The sequence below is a fragment of the Temnothorax longispinosus genome, chromosome 10, assembly GCF_030848805.1.
Source record: "Temnothorax longispinosus isolate EJ_2023e chromosome 10, Tlon_JGU_v1, whole genome shotgun sequence".
Classification (NCBI taxonomy): domain Eukaryota; kingdom Metazoa; phylum Arthropoda; class Insecta; order Hymenoptera; family Formicidae; genus Temnothorax; species Temnothorax longispinosus.
Genome location: NC_092367.1, coordinates 16,473,314 through 16,493,705, shown reverse-complemented (window position 1 = coordinate 16,493,705; position 20,392 = coordinate 16,473,314). Strand labels below are relative to the sequence as shown.

The 20,392-nt window shown below is 43.1% G+C and overlaps 1 protein-coding gene across 14 annotated transcripts in view; it reads left to right on the top strand.

Annotated features, from left to right (window-relative positions):
- The first annotated feature begins 604 nt into the window (after positions 1-604).
- Sif (still life) overlaps positions 605-20,392 on the top strand; it is a 45,770-nt gene continuing 25,982 nt past the window's right edge. For 2 of the 14 annotated variants that reach the window (XM_071790210.1, XM_071790208.1), the window contains exons 1-12: positions 2,257-2,938; positions 6,339-7,030; positions 8,824-9,008; positions 9,246-9,364; positions 9,604-9,811; positions 10,069-10,316; positions 10,770-11,325; positions 12,403-12,753; positions 13,338-13,394; positions 13,520-13,691; positions 16,607-16,834; positions 18,189-18,318. In XM_071790210.1, the coding sequence (XP_071646311.1) occupies positions 6,861-7,030; positions 8,824-9,008; positions 9,246-9,364; positions 9,604-9,811; positions 10,069-10,316; positions 10,770-11,325; positions 12,403-12,753; positions 13,338-13,394; positions 13,520-13,691; positions 16,607-16,834; positions 18,189-18,318 (2,424 nt within the window). In that variant the 5' untranslated portion in view covers positions 2,257-2,938; positions 6,339-6,860. Of the gene's footprint in view, positions 1,189-1,265; positions 1,639-2,255; positions 2,939-6,338; positions 7,031-8,823; positions 9,009-9,245; positions 9,365-9,603; positions 9,812-10,068; positions 10,323-10,769; positions 11,326-12,402; positions 12,754-13,337; positions 13,395-13,519; positions 13,692-16,606; positions 16,835-18,188; positions 18,319-20,392 lie in introns of those variants that run through there. The other 12 variants (XM_071790209.1, XM_071790203.1, XM_071790205.1 and 9 more) reach the window with 11 other exon arrangements.

The window sequence follows — 20,392 nt, the reverse complement described above, 5'->3', positions numbered from 1 at the left end:
TTTGCGTGGCTACGATAAGCGGGGAGCGCGGAATCGATCGACGGGGATCCATGTGCGCTCGTCACGCGAGAAGATACGCGAAACGCTTCCAAGAGAAAAGAGAGCAAGTCCCTAGAGAAGCCACCCTTCCGTCATGTGACCCGTTTCTCGCCTCGAGGGGGGGAAAAAAAAGGAAAAGGGCTTCGAGATCTCGACTAAGGGAAACAGACCGAGCGAGCGAGCGACGAGGGCGGCGATGCGAAAGGGCGCGAGTCGCAGGGTCGTGTTTAAGGCTGTCGGAATGCGCGCGAAACAGAAACCCCCCGCTAAATAATGCATAAATCAAAGTCTATCTCTAATTAGTAACGAACGTCGAGACACGACGAAATATTTTCTCGTTGCCGATCCATTTCTCATTATTTAGTTCCTGTCCGTATAACAATAGTTTAAGGGTTCTCGCGATCGTAGTCTCACCCCTGAGTCGGTGAGGGAGACATGGTCTTGGCTACGCGCGCGCGAGAGAGAAGGAGACAGAGAGAGAGAGAGAGATGAGAGAGAGAGAGAGAAAGAGAGAGAGAGAGAGATCGCCGCGGGGTACTACAGCGAAGGAGGACGGAGAGAAAGAGGGAGCGAATTGAGATGGAGTTGCGAAAAGGGGTTGGCGGGAGATGAGGGCGCGTATAGTGGGGCGCATCGGCGCGGCACGTCGCGCCGCGTAACGGGAGGGTGGGTGGGTGGGTGGACGGTGCGCGAGGAGGGGGCGCATCGCGGGCGCAACGCGAGAGAGGATATTGACATTTTCGGCCCGTGGGGCGCGCATCGCAGCGGAGGCAGGGGGTGCGCGCTGGGAGGGTGGCGGCGGCGGCGGGGAACAGGTGGGGGCCGGGGCCGGGGAACGGGGTGCGCGCGCGACGGGGCAGTCGCCTCTCCCTGCCGGATCCTGCAGTATCCATGGCTACGTCGTCCGCGAGGATTTCCCGCGAAAGACCGGAAGCGTGATCGCACGGCGAGGTTCGGGGGCCCGTCGCCAGCCACGGCAGCGAGGGGGAGAGCGAGTCAGCGATCGACGAGATAGCAGTAGCAGCGGCCAGCAACCAGTAGCCAGCAGCAGCAGTAGCGACAACAGCGACAACAACTGCGACCGGGGGGAGTGCCTTCGGGAGCGGCACCCGGGTAGTTTTCTCCGATCGTTCGTCGCGTCTTATCCCGGTAGGTTTCGCGAGGATCTCCCTCTCTCTCCCTTCATCTTCTCTCTTATTTCTTACTCCGTCTTTCTTTCCCTCTCCTTCTCGTTGAGAATAGGGTGGATACCGTGCCTCATCCCAGTTTTCCCCCCGGGACCGTCTCCCCCTTCCCACGGGCTACCGCGAGGGCCACGTAATCCTCCGGCCCCGCCGCGCCGTCCCCGTACCCCGTCGTCGCCGTCGCCGCCGCCGCCCACGACCTTCTCTCCGACTGTCGTGCGCGGCGCTTCCAGCATCCCTCTCGAACTGTTCTCCGTTTGTCTCTCCTCGCCGCGGTGGTGGTGTCGTCGCGAGAGGACTCTCGCCCGCGACACCCAGACCAGGGCTCCTCCTCTCGGGAGCGGCTGGTCGAGACGCCGCGCCGGTCTGTTCAGCCGAGTGTCTAGGAAGCCGAGGAGGAAGCGTCGCCGTGTCGGTGAGTGTGAGTCATCGTCACGCGGACGGGCGAGAGGGTTGGTGGAGGATAAAAGGGTGTAACAGCAGATAATAGAAAGACGAAGAGTGAGAGAGAAAGAGAAAAATGCAGAAAAAGAGAGGTAGATAAATAGAATATAGCTATAGATGTAGATAGACGGTTAGAGACGTCGAGAGAAAATAAGGGACCAGGGCGGAAATACGACGAAAGGCCGGGAGAGACGGGAAACACAGGAGAGACGTTCTCTCCCTTCGTCGGTAAGGTGGTGGGTGGCGCGGGGCGTTGATCGTACGTATACACCGGTGCTGCTCTGGTAGTGGTGATGGGTAGTGGTGCCGTTTGGTGGTGATGGTTGGTGGTGGTGGTAGTGGTGCATCCCGCAGTGTGTTTACCCAGGGTGAGGTGCCTCTCGCGCGCGCGACTAGGCGGAGTCGCACCTCTCCGTCCGCTCCCGCTTCCGCTTTCCGCGTCTCCCCGTGACCGCTTCGCGACGAGGGAGCGACGTGTACCTCTAACCGTGACCCGTTCTCTTTCTCTTTCTCTTTCTCTTTCTCTCTTTCTATTTCTATTTCTCTCTCCTTCTCTCTCCACGTATCTACCTACTTACTTCTCGTACCTAACGTTGACGTGTCAGAAGAGGCGTTGCCGCGGCGGCTGCGAGCAGCCTCCACCCTCAAGGAGGAGAGGACTGGATACCTGGATATAATCTAATCCCTCGCTGATGTTGTTGTCTCGTTCCGGAAGGATCTCTGTCTGAGAACACGTCCCAGGTATCAGCTCTGCGAGTCGATAACGATCACGAGGCTAGATACGAAGGCGTTGGCTCACCTTCGCGCCGCTTCTCCGTCCGCGCTTCCCACAGGAAGAAACGACATGAAGCTCCCGTGACCTTCGGCACGTTTGTGCGGAGTTTCGATTCGGTGAAGATATCTGACCAGTATCGCAAACACGGATACCTCGAGGGTCAATGTAAATACCAGTGAAAATATGTATCTAATCTCTTGATGTTTTCGATTTTTGCTCAGTGTCACGGTGTGTCCTTTTTTACAGTTATCCGAAAAGATCGTCGGTTCGCGAATACATCTACGGATAAAGACTTGAGTTGATAAAACCCACCAAGTGGAGTGAAGGCGTTGGCTCTATCCTCAATTTTCTTTCTGTGCGTCCTGGAGGAAGTGTATGAATTCTCTATGACTCTCTTGCAGTCCTGTGCGGCGTTTCGTCCAGTTTAGTGACGGGAATATTCAGTTTTAAGAATATCTCCACTTTCTGCAGGAATGAGAGAGAGGAACGAATATCGGTGAATACAACCCTGATTCTCTTTTCGTATCTTGAATTTAATGATTATTGATAATATGATATATGTTAAATTAATTTTAACGAACGATTTTTGCGGAAAGATATAAAAAATCTTCCTGGTCTTTTTTTTGTGCTAGAAATAAATGCATTTTCTTTTTTTAAATTGGCGATGAAATTACGAATATGCATTCTAAAAGAAAATACATAGATATATCTGATGCGTGATAGTTTTACCTAATGTTCCAATTTGATTATCGACGTAGGTAGGCAACATGAAAGGTTGCTGTTTGGACACGTGCTGGTATCAGTTCTGTGAATCGATAACAATGGAAGGATATCCAGGCATTAATCATTTTCTTTTTTTCCCTCGTAAGTCTTAGGAAAGAAAATATATAACTCGAAATGAACGTTCGATTGACTTTAATATTATTGAACATATTAAGTCTTTTCGTTCATATCATTTATATTAAACTATCTATCAAAATTCTAAGTGAATAATAAGAGAGAAACAATTGTTTATCTTCATTCTAATTAGTCGCGTTTGATTGGTAAAACGCTCCTATTGCAAAGGTTAATTTTAAGCTTGTGAAGAATCAGATACAAGTATTTTTACACAATTATACTCTATGTATTTAAATCACATATATATATTGTACAGTATTTAAATTTTTTAAAATTATTTTAAATCTTTCTATCTCTCTTTCATCGCAATAAAAATCTCTGTATATTAATAATTAATATTCTTATAATATATTAATATTAATATTCTTTTTAATTCAAAATATTCTAATATTCCATTTTACATATTCACCAAGAATTTACGAGTTTAATTGCCGCAAGTAGCGTGTCCACCAGTCAAACGCGGCCGGGCGGAGTAAGAACAGATAATCCTCCGGCTCACCTGGACTGTCGGACATACGACAGTGCTCAACACCATGGAGGTCCGGTTTCACACGAACGGATAGCACGAACGCGCACCCGCCATTCATGTTTAGCCACGGACGACGCGTAACCGCATCGCCGCCGAAATCGATATAGTGTTTAGAGAATCCTCTCTCTCTCTCTCTCTCTCTCTCTTTACCTTCACATCCACGTCTAACGTCGGCCGTACACCTACCTTTCGTGTCCCGGCTTTCGTCTCGGGTGACGAGCGGACCCCCAAGCTTGACTACGGCTTCCTCCCTACGTGTCCTCCCTTCACTCGATGCTACGCCCACGCCGATCGTATTTATCGGGCAAATCACTGGTGATTCAGGAGCCCTCATTCTCCCTCTTTCTGCACGTCCCGATATACTTGTTCTCGGTCCGCTCGTGCATGCCGATTACGATGACGACGACAACGGTGGCGGCAGCGTTGTTGTGATTTTTGCAGACGGCAGACACACAACCGCGATTTTCCGCCGTCCCCGTCGCCCATAATTAATCCTTTGAGACCCGGTGGTCATGGGTGCACGCACCGTTTGACATTTATCCTCTCTCTAATCGCGGGTCTCTCATCCAATTAAGCGGCATACACGCGTCGCTCGTGAATCCGCGCTTTTGCCCAGACGGAGGCCCGATGATGTAAAAAGCTTAGGTAACGACAGCCGTTCGGTCTAAAAATAATTTTCCGCCTTCGGCTCGGCTGCCCAGGCACGGAAACAACGTGTGAAGTTTACCGAGTCTGGTTGGTTGTAGAGGTGGATGACCAATTAATGAAAGAGAGTCTATACCTATGTAATCTGTTTCATTTAACATATAATAATTTATCTTTGGTAGCATCCACTGTTCATGGCGCATTGTTATTAAAAAGCTATCGTAATAATTATTAGACACTTTTATGTATTGTTATATTGACATCTGAAATTATCAAGAAGATTAATGTTACAACGATGAACGCATCGCTGGACGTATCTTTAAACGACTGGGACGATTGTTCACGTGCCAATTTTGCACGTACATATGTAGAACGAGCACACGATTGAAAATAACTGCCAACTGCATTGGTATCTCCAATAGGAATGTCCAACCTGGATCCAGAGGATCTAGACTTCCCTATTTTCTTGTAATGGATGCTAGATGAACATTGCGAGGGCCCAGAATGCTTCGGCATTGTCGAGAACACCCTCGGAAAGAAATGATGTATTGCGTGACCGACAAGAGCGGTTCAGTAACCCTCCGGTGGCGCTACCCCTTTTATTATCCGCGACACATCTGCACAATGCCTCGCGCTGTTGACCTCCCCTCTGACGTTGACGGCTTGGGCCGAACGCCACGATAAAATCGCGCTCGCTAATCGATAGCACGTCGTGAAGGTATACGTCGTCAAGAAACGTGAATGGAATGTGAGAAAATGGTAAAAGAACTAACGGAGCGAGCGTTGCTAAAGTTATTTAACATCGGGAAATTTTAGCCGGGATGAACGGGGCGAGTGGTAGCTTATATCCTCCCGAAAGTTCGCCCGAGATGGGTTTAGTTTACCGAAGTTTAATTGATCCCCGACGCATCTCCGAAGCTGATAGATATTCATAGTATTATAAATTAGTTTGTTGAAAAATTCAATATCGCTAATATGTTAATAAACTTGAGAGCGAACTTGCAACTTAATGTAAATTGGATTGACGAGGTCTGTCTGATTCCTAAATGATTACGACGGCTGTATGGTCAGCCGTATCCTGAAACTCATCTACTTGTCATATATTGAGCTGAGCAAAAGTTTATAATTTTCTCCTGTAATTTTTAAACTTATTAGTCTATTTATTCTTTTGGAAACAATGCTTTCTGTGTAACTTTAATTGATAAATAATTTAATTTTTGTTTGTGTCTGATCAAAGCTGACCGTTACCACTAATTAAACTGCGATTAGTTAAATGTATTTGTATAATTTTACAAATGGCTGATTTAAATTATTTGTTACATTAAATATGGATATAACATAAATATTACTATTGAATAATATGCTAGATTTGTAAATAATTAATGAAAAATTGAACTGTACATAAAAAGAAGAAATGTGATCGTCAGTCTGATCTTAACGTCTGTTACCACTACTTGAAACTAGTAAATTTTAATACGCAATGTATGTACATGTGATTCTACATTAATTTAAAAGCTAGTTTATTGCATATTAGCTCATGTCATGAAACATGCAAAATAGTTTAAGTTTACTATAAAATATATCACAAATGAATTAATTATTGGACAATAACATAGAACTACATGCAATGTGTTATATGCGTGAATATGTATTTCATTAAAATAATTTATTTTTACTAAATTCAATGCTACATAATTGCGTTACAGAAAAATAATATTTTCCAGAAATATAAATCACAAAAAATTTTCTTGCGCGCAAAAGTAAATAATTTGTAAGTTGCTAAAGTGATTTTCCTTACGTCTAATCAATTTGTGTATGTTCGCAGCGATCATGCCAGGGACGAGCTGATGACTATCGACGTCTGCAATGATGTGACAATAAAGATACCTCTTTTCACTCTCCGATAACTCTGGGATCGTCTCTATTACACACAGTGCTTCCCAATAACACACACGAATCGAGGATCAAAACGCGCAAAAAAAGCAACGTCAAACCGCCGACCGTGGTCGGCGTCGTGGAAATCGGTGCCAAAAGTCGACAGAGACAAGCCGTACGAGCCAGCCCCGCGAAAGTGTGTCAAAGAGGGACCGAAGGGGGTGAGACGGAGAGAGATAGAGAAAGGGAAAAATATATAGACGCAGCGAGAAGGATCAGGCCGGATATCCTGAGGAACGGGGAGGATAGGACGGGCGGATACGTGCTAAGGCGTGTCGAGCCGGAAACACGAACGGGCATCACGAGTACAGGGTGGTGGTGACGCAGGCAGAACGGTGGTGGTGGTGGTGGTGGTGGTGTGGCGGCGGGGCAGGCAGGTGGCGGGATCTAAGCCGGAATAAGAGCAGTTAGAATGGGCAACAAGCTCTCCTGCAGTTGCGCACCCCTAATCAGATCAAAGACGTATCGGTACGAGGACAGCCCATGGCAGGCCGGTGCCAGGGGCGGGATGGGCGGCGGCGGAGGACGTAGGGGTGACACTGGCCACTTGCTCAGGTGCGGAAGCTTAAGAGAGAGGAAGAGGTGCGCATACCATACCATTCAACCATTCAATCACTCTCCATTCGACCATGTTACCACTCTTTCTCTTCGATGACTACCATACACCCTTGACTATATGCATTATACTGATTCTCTCTTTCTCTCTCTCCTACTCTTTCTCTTTCTCTCTCACTCTCTCTCTTTTTCTCTCTTCTTTTTTTTCTCTTTTTTTCTCTTTTCTCTTTCTATTTTTCTCTCCTTCTATCTTCTTTGCTTTGATATTTGTAAGCGGCATGAGAATAATAGATGCGCTGGGCGACGAGAATAAAATGAGTAATGATATATTAAATTATTAAAGAAGATAGTATTATAAATATATGGTTTATTTGTCTAATGACAATAATTTAAGCAATTAAGAAGTCATTGTAAGAAAGTTGTGAAATACTTACGACTAAAATTAATGATTATCCGTTTATTCAATATACTAATGTCTCCTTTTCGAATTTCTAATTTAAAATTTATTTTGTTGTCAATGTATATTTTCTATATATATAGAGAAACCTATTGCACATAACATTAAGAAAAAGAAATCAGTTTGTTTAATGGACAATTCCACGAGAGCCTAATCTTAATTTTTGATCCTAGTATAACTATATCATATTTTATGCGATATCATTATTGGTGTTATTTTAGCAAACGCTCTCAAGCGTTTATTAAAAAATGCAGTTTCCAAAGATCCGGGCTTAATATATTATTTCGTAGCATCTGGTGAGAAGCTATATACCTCTGCAGCCGAACGTCGGATCAGACGTCGCGTTTTATTCACGTCACCCAGACTGTCTCGCATTTTTCTTATTTATTTCTTTTTTTCCAATTTTACTTTTCTCGCTGTTCTTTCTCCTTACTGTCTTATTTGACCGCGCTTACGTCTTTAGTCCTTATCTTTCTTTCTTTTCTGCTTTTTATCCGGTTGTTCAAGCTGATAGACCATTCGTCGCGGCCGATAGCTCGTTTTTCTTCGAATCGCGATACGCTTGGTTAACTTTGAGTAATATTGCGATCTCGACGTACTCTTCCTTTATTTTCTCGGATATAGGCTTGAGAAATAATACGCATTTAAGAAAATCGCGCTTTACGTTTGAATAATAGAAGTAACCGTTCTTTTTCTGCTATTTTTGCTTCGCGCTACTAGCCTGGATTTCATTTGAGTTAAGTGAGATGAAAAAAAGAAATTTATGCTTCGAATACTTTTCTCTCCCTGGCCACATTATTGTTCTCACATTTTTACACATACTTCTCAATTGCACACTTTCGCGTATATATACTGTCTACTTTACACCTTACCACGTGCGCTTCGCATGACTATTAGTATTTTTAGTATCATTATTTTCTCGTCCACTGGTCGGTGTACAAAATTCAATGACGTGTCGTCTGATCGTTTTTGCGAAATTAAAAATAAATATCCACAATTCGTGTAATTTTAATGCAGAAAGAGCTCGGCGTTAACACGATAAACGCAGATGTTGGATGCATGTATATGCACTTGCGATTTCCCATCGCATGCGACGATTTCTGTTTTATCCGTTTCAAAATAAAGCGACCGACGTCATACGGAAATATTTTTATGCAGTTTCAGCGTAGTATCGACTATCGACAGAGACATAATGAAAATTGAATATACTCCTGAATTATAGGTCTTTTCTCGCTGTTTGCCATTTTCCTTGCCACGCCTGCTCTACTTTCTTTCTCTCCTTAGAACTTTCCTTAACAGTGTGTCGATGTTTCGAAAAATTACCCGTTGCCGTAATACACGATGTAATGACGAGAGTTTTTAGGCTGTGGGCCGAAGTGTTCCATGTAAACTCGAGCGGGGGTGGGACCGTCAAGTGGCAGCAGGTGTCTGAAGATCTGGTCCCGGTGAACATCACCTGCATCCAGGACTCGCCGGAATGCGTCTTCCATATCACCGCGTACAATAGCCAGGTCGATAAGATTCTAGACGTGCGGTTGGTCCAGCCAGGTGAGCCATAATTACAACAAGTATTTTAAGATACTCTAATTAAACCTCGTTTCTTTATAGAAGAAACACCAACGTATATTCATAAAAAAGGATATGTGCGAAGATGTATCTGTCTTTGCAGACTGATCTTGCTTTTCAGGATAATATCGCGACGATAATATCGGCGAAGACGGGCACGATTACGGAGCTTAATGCGAGTAATCCTGCTATAATTAATATTACGTAATTGTGTTTAAGGTACACGCATCGGCCAAGCGTCGGAATGCTTCGTTTACTGGAAGGACACAGTGACAAACGACACGTGGGGGCTGAACTTCACGTCTCCCATAGACGCGAAGCAATTCAGAGAATGCTGCGTAAGTTTAGTGATACCACACCCTGAGACATACACGCATTTTGTTACATTATACATCAGTGCCACAACCCTGTTCGCTATCACTCTCTCAACGCGTCTCCGCCTATTTCCTTTCCTCCTTCCGGGTCGCGCCCGAGGAAGTTGTGCGGAGATGATTTAGGGGCGACACACAACAAGTCCGATACAAGTCCGATTCGACTTCTTAGGTCATTTGCAGTCACTAGTTAATTTTCCATACAGTCACCGTCGTTCAAGATTTCAAGGAAAGCGTCCTCTTCTTACTCGTTGAAGCTCGAGCCACCGAACAAGCAGAAGATCAAAACACGCCGAAAGCCGCTGTCGACACCGGCCTCACCGAGCCGATCCAGAGAACCTCAGTGCACGTGTATGACTCCGGAACAGTTCGCCAGACTGCGCAGCCAAGACACCAGATATCGAAGTCCATGCGGTACGTGTGATTTATAAGATATTCTCGTATATATATTTCGTCATACTTATTTCTACGTCATTTAAAATAAAATAATTATAAGACATGTCTTTTTCTTTTTTTATTACTTTTCATTGTATACTTTTACAAATTTGATATACTATAGATAGAACATCATAATATTTCAGAACAAAATTTCTCTGACAAATAAATATCTATTACAACACAAATTTGACGTAATTTTATTAACTTGCATTAATATTATCCGTGTATTTTAGGGCCGTCTACGCTTCCACGGACCATGGGACGATCCACGGAAATGGACATGACGCCGGGACGAGACAAAATAACAGCGGCCACATCCAGCGCATCTCTCTACGACAACGTTAACAATACTAGCGGAACACCTGGGAAAACACCAAAAGCTGGCGACTCGGCCAAGCAGAAGGAGAAGCAGAACGAGACGTGTCAGACGACCCCGAAGACTGCCAACATTGGAATCGGAACGGTCACAGTAGGATCACAGGCAAGCGTCAGTCTCAGCAATACGTATCCTTTTCGATACGCTCAAAATTATAGTGCAAATTCTAAATTCGGAAAAAATCAACCGTTATCTTTCTATAATATTTAAATAATATTTAAATTATTTATTTTTATTAAATAATTTAATATCTTAATTTAATAATATTAAGTTAAAGCATTAAACTATATACGGTATATTGAGTCTTTAGAAGAACTATTTTTATTTTTTATTGTCTTCTTAAAAGCGAAGTGTTATATCCCCCTTTAGCGGAATTTTGAGTAAAACATTAATTTCTAGTCAGAGAACTTTTTTTTATTTTCTTCGTATTTTTCCTATAGTATAGTGTTTTATAAAAGATTAACTCGATTTCTCTTTCATGGAAATTTTAACTACACGTCCTTTATCAAAATTAGAAAACACTACCTTGAGCTTATCAATAATTCACCCATTCCACAGATCGACAGCCCCGACGACAAAGGTTCCACGATATCGCCGAAGAAGCAGAAGAGCCAGGACACGTCCACGCAGCAGAACGGCATTGAGATGCTGAAGTCGGAGGGTACTCAGGCCGGCGGTACCCTCCAGAGCAACCCTCGGTCGTTCCACCGCAAGGAACAGCTCCACCACACCAAGTCGGCCGACTACACCGAGCTGGAGATGCAGAACGGCAACCTCTTTAACATCGTCAACAATAATCATGGTCACAGGTCGAAGAGCAAGAGCACCGACGACATGCGGATCGAAAACGCGCAGAACGGCATCAGCCTGGACTCGAACACTCTGAAGCGCATGCTGAAGCCGATGCCGAGCATCGACAGCCCGGTAACGTCGCCGGAGATGACGAGAAAACGTCACAGCCATCACAGCTATCACTACCATCCGAGCAATAACAATCAGAAGTACATGATGCAGGAGGTCGACAACGAGAACTATGCGCATCCGTATCGCGCGCCTTACAATAACAAGTTCCAGGGTTCCAGGAGCGCTCACGATATGAGTCGGCAATACTCCGGTACGATTTCTCCTCGCCGGTATCGCTGATTTACTGTTAATTCTTATCGTCGTTTAATTCTTTTAATTCATGATCTTTACAGATAATTTTTAATCGTTTCAATGTCGTCCTGACGTTTTAAATTGTTGCACGTTTGCTATTTATAAATGTTCATACACATATCTACAGTATAATGAGATTTAATAATTTGGATTTAATGAATCAACGAATGTGATTAATGTTTAAGCACTTTGTTAGTTTTATATGCTGTAATCTGTTCTTTAAAATATGTTAAATATTTAAATTTAAGTGGGGTAACGCTATCATTGTTGAAATAATTTATTGTTGACAATTTTATGAAATTAATCAGTCGAATGAAAGCCTAAGGTTTTTTTTTAATTTAAGGAACAGTTGTAAAATAAATTATTACAATTCTCGGATAAAGTTCTCTCAACAATGGAAACGTTCAAAAGCAATTGAAGGACCGATCACGTAATTTTCTTCTAAAAATACGAAACTTTCCACACAATTTTTCGAAAGATTATAACATAATTTTTATTTGTCGCAAAATGACAGGATTTAATCGAGCGTGATTTAAAATGGCAAAAAGTAAAAAGGTGACAAAGTTCACACCGACAATTACGTGATCGATCCTGCACGTGGTCTCACCCCTTGCCTGACCCCATGACACCGGCGAACGGGTAACGCTGTAGGAAGTCCCTAAGACTAACCGGTGACTGATCCTCTGACGTCTACCTGTCCCTCTAACCTTTAGTTACATCCATTAACATGCGCACACAGAACGCACAATGCGGCAGCCACCCTGATGAAAAGTCACGGGGTCACCCATCACCCCCTAACATTTTGTTACTCCTGACCGTCTTACACAACATGCGCACTAGGGGACAACGTGCTTGTCCTGTCAGCCCTACGGCGGTCTCATGGCTCATTCTCGGACGGACCGCTTCCCAGGTTACGCGTTCGCCGTTCCCGAACTAACTTGACACGTCTCACCCCATTGATCAGCGTACGCGCCGCACGTCTCACCACGTCCACGTCGTACATCCTGCACATTCGGTTGCACCTCTCTGCCCGCAGGCGGCAGAGGCAGGACGTACTTAGATTCGGAACGTAATCGGTGCACAGGTGACATGTCGCCGCCCTCGGACAATGTCATCTTCGACAACCAGTGCTACGCCACCACGCCGAGCTCGTCGAACGGCAACTCCGACATGGAGCAGCCGAACCACTGCAACTCCCGCCGCTGCAACGGCGGCCAGACATATCAGCAGAGCATGCAGTCGGTTTCGACACCGGGCAGCCCGACCAGCCGGCTGCTCCTCGAGTACGAGATGCATCTCAGGAACACCCTCGCCAAAGGCATGGACGCGGAGAGCTACAGCCTGCGCACGTTTGAAGCTCTGCTCACGCAGAGCATGGAGAACTTGGGTGAGACTTGGGTTTAATCTCTTTGACAGGGCCAACTAAATAATTTTTTATTCACGAGGTCTCTTTAGAAGAGCTTAATTAATATTTATAACGAAAACTTAATTAACATTCACAATAAAAAAAAATTCAGATCTTTCTATCGATTATAAAAATTTATTTTTCTCTATTTCTTTTAACAAGTTATTATTATTTTTAAGGTAATTATCGATTGTTTGTTTTGTGGAATTTCATTTAAGAAGTGCGTTACGTTGTGAAATTACTTGCATTGTATTTTAAGAGATTAACGAACGAATAATGTAGTTATTCTCAGTAAAAGGTCTGGCGAGATTTCATTTTAATCTCTGTGTAACATGGCATTTTAGAAATTAAATTTCAGGAAAATAATTACGTGCTATTCTAGTGATCAAGAAACATGGTCTCTTTGTGTATCTCACCGACCCGTGTTCTTTTCAAGCGAATGAATTAATTAAACTTTAACCGTAACCTTTTCAGTTTTTATCAAGATGGTAAAACGATCGAAATAATTGATTGTAAAGGCTTACCGTATCGCGAATAATTAAAAAGAGAGTTTCTCTGTTTTTCAGAATTTGCGGAAAACATACCGTTGAACGTTCAGCGCACGCCTCACGCTTCACGAAGACGTAAGTTGAATTAAGAAAATTAAGAAAAAACAATATAATTAGAGAATTAAGGGAATTAAGAAAATATATAATTGATTGAAAATACATTTATATCTTCCGTTCGTAACCAATTGTCACGCTTACAGGTTCCAGTTCCAATAAATCGTCGACCCTGCCGCTATCGTACCGCTACTGCAACGAGAGACAGAATAGCAAGGACCGAGACGGCTATTACAGCGATCGCAACGAGATGGTGAGAGAGAAGAGAGAGCGAGACGCCGAACGGGATCGCGGCTATCTCAGCGACTACAATTCTAGGTAAACTACTGCTCCAACCCTCGTTAAGATCAACATTTGCACCGTATAAGGTTTCACGCATCCGCCTAATTTACCGCGCTTTCATTCATCTGAATGAAACTGAATTCTACCTGGATGGTATAAAGAATGAGTAAATCACGCTTTACACGCGAACGTAATTGCATAGTCAGATAAGAGAATAAGATTCTTCAAATTTAGATTACGATTAAAAATTATAAATATATAAGCCGCGCGTCAACGAAGAAACATACGTTCAATTTACGTGCCGCGTAAAATAATATGAAATATGAAAAGTCTTATTCTCCTCATTTGATTATTCAACAAAAGTATTTTCTCGATAGTGTGAGTCAAATAAAGGCATTGCGTCAGATATGATTCTGTATAATCACTTTTACACCGGCACAACGTAGAAATCCCAACGATTCTCAATTTCTAATTATTTTCCAATTATTCACACATGAAATTTAAATATTTTTCCGGAATGAATTTCGTATGATTCGGATCAATTGATTCATTAACGCTTTCCACCTCTGCCCCATTGAAATACCACTTTCATGCAAGTAGTGAAACGTTAATTAACGCTGACGCGAGTGATAGGGCCTGATAATAGCCACCGACCCTTCGGTTTGCCAAAGGGTGCGCGCATCGAAAAAGGCGCGAAAGTCCGCCGTTGCGAGACTTTGACATTTAAAGAGCTGCGCCCTGCGGCCAACCGGCGGTCGGGTGGCGGTCAATGAGACGTGCTCGTCCATTAAGGGCGACCTGGATAATATCACCGGATATGTAGTATATCGCCCATCGATAAGCCCCCGCGGGCGGCGCAGAGAAAAAAAGAATGTCACGTGCGCCGTGTGGAGGATATCGATGGGTGACGCGCGTCGACGGGCGTCGCGTGGTGTCTATCGAGGTCTATCGAAGGTACGCCTCTCTCGTTAGAGCGCTCGGGCAATATCGGCGCATGCATGCATCATCCCCGCCGGCCGCCACGGCGCGCGTTGTGCATCACGGGTCAGCGACGGCGGCTGACAACGGCGAAGCCGCACCGTGATAAATATAGAAACCCCGCGAGTGGGCTTCAGCTGGACGGCGAGAGCGAAGAAGAAGGGTGTTCCGTGGTCGCGAGACGACCCACCGACGAAAGAAAGAAACCGCGGCTGGAGTTTCGCTCGCGCGCGCGGCGTCGTCCCGGCGGATGACTTCCGGTGTGTCGAGGCGCGGATCCGAGAGACACGGATCGGGGACGGGGTCTTGCGAGGACAAGGAATCGCGCGCATCTCGGCGTCCTACGTGTACTATAGTGCGAGGTGATGTGGTGTCCGAGGGGGTTGCGTTGTGATGTGCCGAGTGCAGTTGTTCACGTGAGCCCTTTGGTAAATATGAGGTGTGCGGAGAGACATCGCTATATAATGAGTCGCTAAACGAATCGATTGCAGTTTAGGTATTGCGTGGTGATAAATGAAAGTGCGAAGAGTGCCGGAGAGAAATATTTTTATTCGATAGGGATGAATCACTGACGTTGAGAACTGGAACACCCATACGAAGGTCGAGTCGCCTTGACACCCTTGGATATAATATTTATCTCGCTGTCGCTGAGAATTTAAATAGAGATTCGAAACTCTAATTAAGAGCGCGATATAATATTTTCGTCGTTATATCTAATTGCAGATAAAGACAATTTTGAGAGCAAGCCCGAGGAAGAAATATTTATCTCTGGATGGAGATAATTTCCAAACGAAATCGACGAGGATAATCGCCCTCGAACGGCAATAATAATTACTTCGTCTGGCATCACGTTTAGCCGTACGCAAACATCAGTGCATGCTCTCGAAACGAATGCGCGGATAATTATTTCGTTGTGCCGCACATGATTGTCGCGGCCGGCACGAAAAACAGAACGAGAGGAAATAATTATTCCGCCGCTGCCGCGAGCGTAAACAGCGACCGTTTCAGCGCACCGGTGGACAATCATCCCCCTCGTCACCGAGTGCAAACATCGAATTAATTGTCGAACCGCTCGACATCGCCGTTGCGTGATCCGCGGCGCAAATACCCGATCTAAAGCGCCAACGTTGTTCGACAAGGGATTCGAGTTAAGTCGCGACAATGAGCTACAATCTGCAGCGTAAATACAGATCGCTCGAGAGGCGGCGAGAGCCAAAGAAGACGCCGAAATTGCCGAAGTTGCCGGAGAAGGTGTTCTACCGGATCCTGGACGACGGGTCCGGGGACCAGTCGCGGAGCAAGAAGCACGTCAAGTTTCAGCTGCTCGGCGAGGAGGACGACGCGAAGACCGGCGTGCTCAGTTCGGATTTATCACCCGTACCTGCACGGTACTGCGCAACGTCCGTGCATTAGGGCACGGACACGTTTAATCCCTTGTACTTGGATATCGTTTTATGCAATGACGTTCGGCAAGAAGGGCGTTTACTTCTTGCCGAAACATATTCTCTCGATTCTTTGATGTTTTTTTTTTAAGTATTAAATAATCGACAAACTCGTCGTACAAACGAGATATTAATCTGTTAATTTTAACAATCGCAACTGATCTTAGCAAGAGGCATGAAGGGAGAATTGTAAATTGAACGAGTCATTATTCGAGTCCGGTATGTCTAACGTTATTATTGATAAGAAACGCAATACCATAAGAAATATACTTTGTTAACGTTTTACTCTATTAACAGCATCTTGATTGTACAAGTCAACTTACAAGATAACTTCTGACAATTATTTTACAATTATTTTCGTGTCAATTTATCAAATATTATATGGACGTTACTCAAACTGTGAGAATTTGTGTCTTATTTATGTCGAAGCGGAGCTTCTAAATACAAGGGTTTCTCGCGAAATGCGATAACTTACGTGATGTATCGTATACAATTGATCTACATATTCTACATGATGCACGATGCTTGCAGATGCGCCAGCTGTATCGGGGAATCCGCGCGCGCACAGTGGTTCCGGCATTCAGACGGATGGCAGTCCGGCAGCTCGACCTTCGGCTCCGGCGCCTCGAGTTCGATAAATCCAGGATACTCGGGACACAAGAGAGAATCGCCCTGGGATTCTCTGCCGTCCCTGAGACACGAAGGCAGTCTCAACGACAGCGGTTACAAGTCCAATCGAACTGACTCGCTCGAACAAAGGTGAGGGAGACAAATCCCTCACATCCAAGTTAATCGAATCGACGATCTTCGTGCGGGATGCTCGAAAAATCTCTACACGAGTTCCAAAGATAGATTCGTTTAATCCGGTTTTTACTTTTAGTTACACGCCCAAGCAACAATGACTCTCTCTTTTTAGCTATAAGTAACTTAAAAGAAGGATGCAAGAAGTGATTATTAAAGGTAGAATGTAGGGAAAGATATCTGGAAGAAATTGCGAATTTTTAGTGCAAACATGATTGGTGATTGTACGATGAACGCAGGTGTAAAATATATTTCTATAAATTTTATGATTATTTGTCATTTTTTGATTACGTATAATCTTCGGCGATGGTGCAAGATACCTAGATTAGCTTCGCCGCAGAAGAAATCATTAACAGTTATATCTTAAGATTGAACATATTCATATTTTCAGACTGTAACATTTCTCATGTCACATTTATCATATAACTCAGATTTTTATTGTATTTAAAAGATGTAGAACCATCTATTTTTAATTAATCGGTAGCTTTTTCTGAAACGAGTACGCAGCAAAAATATAGATATAAATAGATATCCGTAGCTAAAAGTTTAAAGAAGAACATGAACATAAAGAAGAACATGTTCTTTCGGCACAATGCGTACTTGTACCTTAGAGTTCTTTTCTTATAGTTGACGTTCATTCGCTACCATCTACCTTTTGTTGCCCTATATTGTTCGCATTGTCTTCCATACTTTCATTGTGCTCTGCGCTCCCTTCCTGCTTTAATCGCACATCTCGACTGGTCTCTGTACTGTCGCGAAGGCGATTTTATTAATCTTAACAGTAGTGTTCTTTACATTAAGCAGCCTTAGAAACGTAACTTTTATATTATACTGCAAATATTAACAAATATTCTCGCTGATCGTACGGTAAGATATGATCCAGTTTGATATAATTCAGTCATATTTGTATCTCATCATATAGAGGAGCACGTTGTGTATGTGAAATAATTAAAAATGGTTGTCGTGTGTGTGTGTGTGTAAAGTCAGAAATTACAGCTCTCTACTCTTTAATATTTTTATAAAGCATGAGCTTAAAATTAAAATTGCATAAATTGTACATGTGCATGAAAACTTAGCAATGTGGGAAAAATTTGCTACGAATTAATTTTTGCAACAATCAAGAAAAGTATATTCGTAATTCGCCAACGATATAATAAACATTGTTAATCAGGAAAAGTGTTTTCCATGAAACACTTTTTAATTAGAAGAGAGCGCGAAAAGAGAAAGAGAGTCCGTAATTGAATGACGTTTATCTCGTACGCTTTTGTGGTAATGCGTCGCGGTATTCAGTTGGACGTGTTGTTTATTCCAGAGGTACTTTCGACAGACAGGACAGCGTCAGATCTGACTACATGTCCGACCGGGATGGCAGATACGGAATCGTTCAACAAGCCTCATTGGAGAGCACCGACTCAAGGCTCTGCTACTTGACGTCTTCCGAGGTGAGTTATCCAAGCACTCGTTGACCTTATCAACCTGATACATCCAAGTGCCACTCGACAGTGCCTTTGTAGCGCGGTTCGTATCTATTCGTGCTATGTGCGGTTATGATACATGCGAAGGTCCACTTGGATGTCTTGCGTTGATATTCTGCATGTCTAGAATATGTCCCCGCCAGTTCCGAATAATTCCACGCCCGGCAGTAACCATGAAGCCATGTCGTAGATTATTAATAAAGATCGTATTCTCTTAATTCGCTCCGATAATCGATAACTGTGATCGCTGCGAAGATTAATAGATTAAAAGATTAAATCCCCTGCACTTAGGAATCGTGTACATGCCGTGCTAAATATTAAATCTAATTACGCATATTTTAATATTAATTAAATGCGAGACGGTAATGCACATCGACCGCGGAACACGATTGGGATTATTGATTTAATTGGAAATAGATGGAATATAGATTTTTTGTGAAACAATATAAAGTAGTTAGTAGCATATACGTGAGTACATGAATAAACATTTTATAAATGGTATATTTTATACAATACAATTAATTAATATTATTAATATTTATTAAATTTTGGAAATACCTTTTACGAATTGTAATATATATAATACAATTTTCTAATGAAGTAATATATTAAACTAAATTAAACGCGTGTGGATATATATAAAATAAAGTGAAATATAACTTATAAAAATGTTTATTTACATAAATTAAAATTATAATAAATTTATTTTTCTTTTATTTTTATTAAAATTTCAATTAAAAAGGATATAAAGATATATTTGGAATATAATTAATATTTATCGAATTAATTAAAACTACATTTTTTTATTCTAATCAGCTTTTATTACAGTTGTTTTAAATAGTAATTAAACCGTAAATGAAATTGCGAATTAGATATATAATTGATAACATAATGTCGTCTTCCTTTATTCTCTTTATTTATAATGAAAAAGTCGCTTCATGTGGGTTTTATTGCTGCTTGGCTTTTTTTTCATCTCTCGCCCCCGTTGCATGCGCTGCACACAACACAAAACTCTCCGCAAAAGCGTATATACGCGACGTGGCATGGATGCATTATTCTTAAAGCCCTTTGAAGAGATTCTCTTTCTCTCGCGCTCTTACCGTCCATTTGTGATTTAAAACGGAGCGAAGTACCCAGCTCTACTTGCGAAAGCTCAAATCGATGAGCGATGGCGGCAACTGTTCCCGAAGGCTGTAAAGCCACTTCAGACAGCGGTAGATAAGAGCATATTTTTTGCGATAAAGCAATTTGCATTTCGTTCGTTCGCTTCGATTTATAATTTGTGGTTCCACGACCACATTGAGACGAAAGAAATACGATTTCTACAAATCTCTTTCTGTGAATATGTTAACAAATAAATTATATAATTTTTAGTAATTTATTCTCAAAGATATAAATTTAACCATTAGTATCTCAATATTTTTTTATTGATCGAAACTATACAATAAAACTTATATATGTTATAATTTCCTATTAATTATAGATCGTGTCTTGTAACAGGTTTAAGTTGGGAATTTATATTCAATCGTTTTATTATTGAAATTTCGAACTTTTTCCATTTCTACTTTCTCGACGACGTTAATGCACGCAGGTACATTTCGCAAATGTTTGCACAATACCTCAGAACTACTTCCCGTTTCTAATAGTTACGAGAAATTGCGCAACTCTCGCGGACCAACTCCGGTTGTACAAATTGCGCTCTCGCACTGGCCACGCCTATCGTGTAACGGCGGCGTTACAAAAGAGGTCAGCGCGAATCGGAGGAAACGGAAATGCCCATACGTGTCGATAATCGGGAGTCCGATGTCCCGTTTCGCAGACAATTCGGCAAAAGTATACCACACGAGCACACCGCGGGTCACCGCGATCCATTTTCTTCTCCATTTCATTTATACTATATATCTCGCGACGGGTCGTGTGCCAATGTAAGTGCTTGAACTTTCGACGAGTGCATTGTGCGGGCGCATGATCCGCTCTCTTGTGTGTACGAAGGGCGTTTATGTGTGACCGACGAACATCGATAACCTACTGACCCTGTGTC